This window comes from Orycteropus afer, unplaced genomic scaffold (assembly GCF_000298275.1).
Source record: "Orycteropus afer afer isolate SDZICR_OR568_19922 unplaced genomic scaffold, OryAfe1.0 scaffold00032, whole genome shotgun sequence".
NCBI lineage: Eukaryota > Metazoa > Chordata > Mammalia > Tubulidentata > Orycteropodidae > Orycteropus > Orycteropus afer.
This window is the reverse complement of record NW_006921619.1, coordinates 17058130-17063882: the sequence shown is the minus strand read 5'-3', so window position 1 is coordinate 17063882 and position 5753 is coordinate 17058130. Positions and strand designations below refer to the sequence as shown.

Genomic DNA, 5753 nt, shown 5'->3' with positions numbered 1-5753 from the left:
CTCTACTTTTCATTGAAAGTCATATATTAAAGTCTCCTACTGTTACTGTGGAGTCATCTATTTGTCTTTTTAATTCTGTTAATGTCTGATTTATGTATTTTGATGCTCTTTCATTGGGTGTGTAGATATTTATTATGGTTATGTCCTCTTGTTCAGTTGATCTTCTAATCATTACTTAATGTCTTTCTTTGTCTCTTATGGTGGTTTTTGTCTTAAAGTCTATTTTATCAGAAATTAATATTTCCACTCCTGTTTTTTGTTGTTGTCATTTTCTTGATGTATCTTTCTCCAACCTTTGAGTGTTAGTCTATTTTTGTCTTTATGTCTAATGTGTGTCTCTTATAGACAGCATTATTGATGGGTCATGGTATTTTTTTAATCCAATCTGCAACTCTCTGTTTCTTGAGTGGTGCATTTAATTCATTTACATTCTGTGTAATTATCTATGAATTTATTGATGTCATTTAGTTATATGTTTTCCATGCGGTTGCTGAGATCTTTGTTCCATAATATTTTCTGTGCTGAGCTCATTTTGTTTATGGAATTTGTAATCACTTCCTTCATTGTTATTGTTTTAGTATTTGCTAAATATTTTTGCCTCTACTTTTTTTTTAAATTTTGATGGCAAAGTTTATTAATTTTCTTTGAGGTTACCCAGTAATTTATTATTTTCTTTCCAAGTTTAGAACAGTCTGGTTTATCTCACAATTGTCTGGACTTCCTCTCCATTTGGAAGTTCTGTACTTACACTACCCTTTTTTTTCTGGTTTTTAGTTGTCTTCATTTACCAGTTGATGTCTCTTGTTCCCTGTTTACAGTCTTGTGAGTTTATTTTACTTTGGATGCTTCTATAACTGTATTGGTTTCTGGGTTTTGTCATCATGTGTGTTAATCATTGGTTGTTATCTGCTGTTGTTGGTTCTCTGTCTACAGGACTCCTTTTAGCATTTTTTGTAAGATTGGTATGGTTTTAAAAAATCCCCTTAATTTCTGTTTTTCTGGATATGCCCTAATTTCACCTTTGTATTCAGGGGGCAATTTTGCTAGGTATGTAATTCTTGGTTAGCCACTTTTTTTTCTTTCAGAATTTTACATATACTATTCCATTGCTTTCTCCCCTGTATAGTTCCTGCTGAGAAATTAGAGCTTAGTCTTATTGATTGCTTTGTAGGTAAGTTTTCATTTTTCCTGTGTTGCTTTCAGGATTTCTTTGTCTTTGGTTTTGGTGAGTTTCATTATGATATGCCTTGGTGATTTTCTCTTGGGGTCTACATGCTTGGAGTTCATTGAATTTCTTGAATGGATATCTTCTCATCTTTTATCATGTTAGGGAAGTTTTCTTCCAACAAATCTTTGACAATTTTCTCTGTGGTTTTATTGGTCTCTTCCTGTTCCGGGATTCTGATCACATGCAAGTTATTCCTCTTGATGGTATCCCACATGAATCTTAAGCATTCTTCATTTTATTTTGATCTTTTTTCTGATTAATGCCTTAACAAAGCAGTATCGAAAGATTTGTCTCCAATCTCTCTAAATCTGTTTTCCATTGATTCAATCCTATTACTTTGTCCATTCAAAGTGTTATCTATTTCAGAAATCTTAATATTAATCTTCTGAATTTCTATTTGCTTATTTTTGTATGGTCTCTAATTTTTCATTTATTTTGTCAATTTGTTGTATTATTTTCATAAACTGGTCTGAGTTTTGTCATGTTTTCCTTAATTTTGCCAGTGTTTTCCTTGATCTATCTCTCAGGCTATTAAAGTTACCTAAATATAATTCTTTTTAATTCCTTATCAGGCAGTTCTAATGCTGTTTCTTCCTCAGGGAGGTTTTCTGTGTCTGTATTCTTTTCCCTAGTTTGTACTACTTTATCTTTCTTCTTTGTGTGGACTCTGATGATCAGTTGTCTCAGAGACATTTTGATGTCATTGGTTTCTATTCTATGTGCTAATCTGGCATCACTTAGGCACTCACCACCTGTATCCTGGTATATGTGATGAGGATGACAGTGTGTGCACAGATCTCTGTTAAAAGTAGTTGAGGACGAGTTGGGCTAGTGTTGGCTACAATCTATCATTAATCAGTTGGTGCATAAACAAGTGGTGGCCCTCACCCAGTGGGTGGGGCTGCAGGAGGTACAAGTTGAGTCATGTGGGCATGGTTGCTGTCTCCCACCCAGTCAGACAAAAATAAAAATAAAATCAAGAGGCCACAAAACACAAACCACATAAATAACCAGAAACAATCAAAAAAAAAAAAAAAAAAGAAGAAGAAGAAGAAGAGGAAGGCAATAAATATAAAATTCAAACACAAGACAAAAAGGAAAAAAAAACAAAATCCCTCCGAATATGTGGGAGGGAGGGATAAGAGAAGAGAGTAAGAGAAAAACAATAACAAAGAAAAAAATGAGAATAATTGACAAAGACAACCAAGGATGGGCAGAACCAAAAGAAGAAAAGAAGGAAAAAAGAAGAGAACCAGCAAAAGGGGGAAAAATAAAATTAGAGCCAAAAACTAGGGAAAGAAAAAAGAATAAAAAGAAAAGAAGGAAAGAGGAAAATAAAAAAGAAAAAGAATAATTTGAAAATAAACAAACACAAAACTATAGGAGGTAGCTGTTTCTGCTGGCCAAGCAGTCAATGGGAAGCACAGCACCTGGTCCAGTCCTGCCACTAGTTCCTGTCTGCTCACAACTGAGGGAAAGCACCTGATCTCAGAAGTGTCCCTTTTGACCAAAATGTCTCGGGGCAAGATATCTGGCCTGGAAAAAGTAATTGTGTACCTAAATGGTGGTGGGAGCAAGGCACCTGGTTTCAGAAGGAATTCTTACTTGCTGAAAATGTGGCTGGGGATAGGGGTGTCTGGTCTCAGAAAAAATTCCTGCTGTCTCCAATTCCTGCCTTAGTGTAGAGCACTTGGACCCAGAAAAAGTTCTCGCCAGCCCAATATGCTGCTGGGAGCAGGGTGACTGATCTCAGAGATAGTTCCTATCTCTTCAGAGGGCAACTGTGGGCAGGGCACTCGATTTCAGCTTAATTCCCCGTTATCCGTACAGTGTCTGTGGGCAGGGCCGCTGGACCAAGAAAAAGTTTCTGTTAGTCCAAAAAGTGATTGGGAAAAAGTCACCTGGTTCCAAAGGGAGTTCGAGCCACCTCACAATGAATCTGTGGGCAGAGCTTGTAGACAGAGACTAATTCCTGGCTGTCTCAAAAGTTAACTGGGAGCGAGTCCCATTCCCAGAAAAAAAATTTCCTGCCACACCCAAAGCTGGCTGGAGGTAGGGTATCTGTTATCAGAAAAAAAAATTCCTGCTGGCCCAAAATGTGGCTAGAAACAGGGCACCTAGTGCTGGAACCAATTTCTGCCCACCAAGAAGGCAACTGGTTGCAGGACACCCAGACAGGAATTGAATTACTGTCAGTTCAGAAGATGTGCGGAGATGGGGGATGGTCATACCTCTGTTCGCCAAGTGGGTGTGGGGTATAATGGTAACAAGGAGAATATAGCAATTTTCTAGTCATCAGTCTCCAGTGAGGTTGCCTGTGCTGTCCTCTGCAAGTGGAGCTTATTCTTAGGTTTCCTCCTGGATCAGAATACCACTTACAATTATTCAAAATGGCCATGCCACTTGCAAATATTCAAAATGGCCATGCCCTCGGGAAAGCCTATAGTCCATACCTCTGTTTGTCTCCTTTTTTTCTTTTTTTTTTTTTGCTATTTTCCTGTCTAGTCATCAACCACCAGTGCGGTTACCTATGCACTCTTTAACAAATAGAACCAATTCTTGGATTGTTGCCCAGATCAGAATGCCACTTGTAAATATTCAAATTAGCCTCACTGTCAGGACAGCTGACATCTCTGTTTGTTTCCTTATTCATGGTTTTCTTTCAGGTTCTACTACTGTTGTTGTTGTTGTTGCTATACACCGTCAAGTTGGACCTGACTCATAGTGATCCCTCCTTGGGTTTCTGAGGCAATATCACTATGGAAGTAGATTGCCCCGTCTTCCTTCTGAGGAGTGGATGGTGGGTTCTACTACTAGTTGGTTTTTAATTCAGATCTTTATCCTTTCCTTCCAAGGCTCAAGGTTCCAGGATTATCTTCTACATCTGTTTCAATTGGTTTCTCATTTCTTTGTTGTAGAGGGTATGTGTAGCTTGTCTGCCTCTTTCACCATCATTCCAGAATTCTCCATATATGATGTTCTTGATGGCATCCCACAACTGATCTGGTCTTTGGTCACTGATATTCAAAGTGTCAAATCTATTCTTTAGATGGTCTCTAAATTCAGGCAGGATATAGTTAAGCTCATGTTTTGGCTCTTGTGAGTTCGTTTTAATTTTCTTCATCTTCAACTTTAACTTGCATTTGATGTTCTGTTCCACAGTTGACCCCTGGCCTTCTTCTGACTGATGACATTGAACTTCTCCCTTGTCTCTTTCCATAGATACAGTCTATTTGATTCTTGTGTATTTCATCTGATGAGGTCCATGTAGTCACCATTTATATTTTTGAAAAAAAGTATTCACAATGAATAAATTGTTGGTCTTGCAAGATTCTTTCATGAGATCACTGGTGTTATTTTTACCAACACTTCGTTTCTAATTTTGCATTTCAATTACTAGATATTATCCATGCATCTTGATTGAATGTTTGGTCAGTTTCAGACTGTGCAAATTGGTAAAAATTTTCAATTTCTCCATCTATGGTTTCAGTGGTTTGTGCATAAATTTGAATCATAATAGTATAACTGGTCTTTCTTATTGGTATGTGGGCATTATCCTATCACTGACAGCATTGTACTTCAGGATATATCTTGAAATATTCTTTTTGATAACAAGTGTTATGTCATTTGTCTTCAATTTGTCATTCACAGCATAGTAGATCATATGATTGTCCAATTCTTAATGGTTGATTCCAGTACATTTTAACTAATGCCTATGGTATTGATCTTTAGGCATTCCATTTCATTTTTGAAAATTTTCAATTTTCCTAGATTCATACTTTGTATATTCAACATTCTGATTATTAATAGATGTTTGCAGCTGTTTCTTCTCATTTTGAGTCATGCTCCATAAGCAAATGAATGTTCCAAAAGCTTTACTCTATCAACATCATTAACTTTGAGAAGACAAGATTTCCCCAGCCATATAGTGAGGGTCTTCAACTTGAGGGACTCTTCTTACAGCAGTATACCAGGCAATGTTCACTGCTATTTATAAAGTTTTCAGTGGTCAATTCTCTCAGACATAAACCTCCACATCCTTCTTCCAAGTCTGTATTATTATGGAAGCTCCACTGAAATCTGTTCACCAGGGGTGACCCTGCTGGAATTTGAAATACTGGTGACAAAACTTTCAACATCGCAGCTACACAAAAGCCACCATAGTACAACAAACTTGTTAGATGAGTGGTGGATCAGCCATTTTTGTTTTTGTTGCTGTTAGGTGCCCTCAAGTCAGCTCCGACTCACAGTGACCCTACGAACAACAGAACAAAACACCGCCCAGTCCTGTGCCAGCTTCACAATATTTTTTGTACTTGAGACCACCGTTGTAGCCACTGTGTCAATATATCTCATTGAGGGCCTTCCCTTTTTCATTGGCCCTCCACTTTACCAAGCATTATATCTTTCTCCAGGGAACAGTCCTTTCTGACAATATGACCAAAGTAGGCCAAGCAAAGTCTGGCCATTCTTGCTTCAAAGGAGCATTCCAGTTGCACTTCCAGGACAGATTTGTTAGTTCTTC

General features: G+C 37.6%; 1 protein-coding gene across 1 annotated transcript in view; it reads left to right on the top strand.

The window, feature by feature from the left end:
• The first annotated feature begins 3442 nt into the window (after window positions 1-3442).
• GMNC (geminin coiled-coil domain containing) overlaps window positions 3443-5753 on the top strand; it is a 39494-nt gene continuing 37183 nt past the window's right edge. The window contains exon 1 of the mRNA XM_007936036.1: window positions 3443-3483. Coding sequence (XP_007934227.1) covers window positions 3443-3483 — 41 coding nt within the window. The remainder of the gene's footprint in view (window positions 3484-5753) is intronic.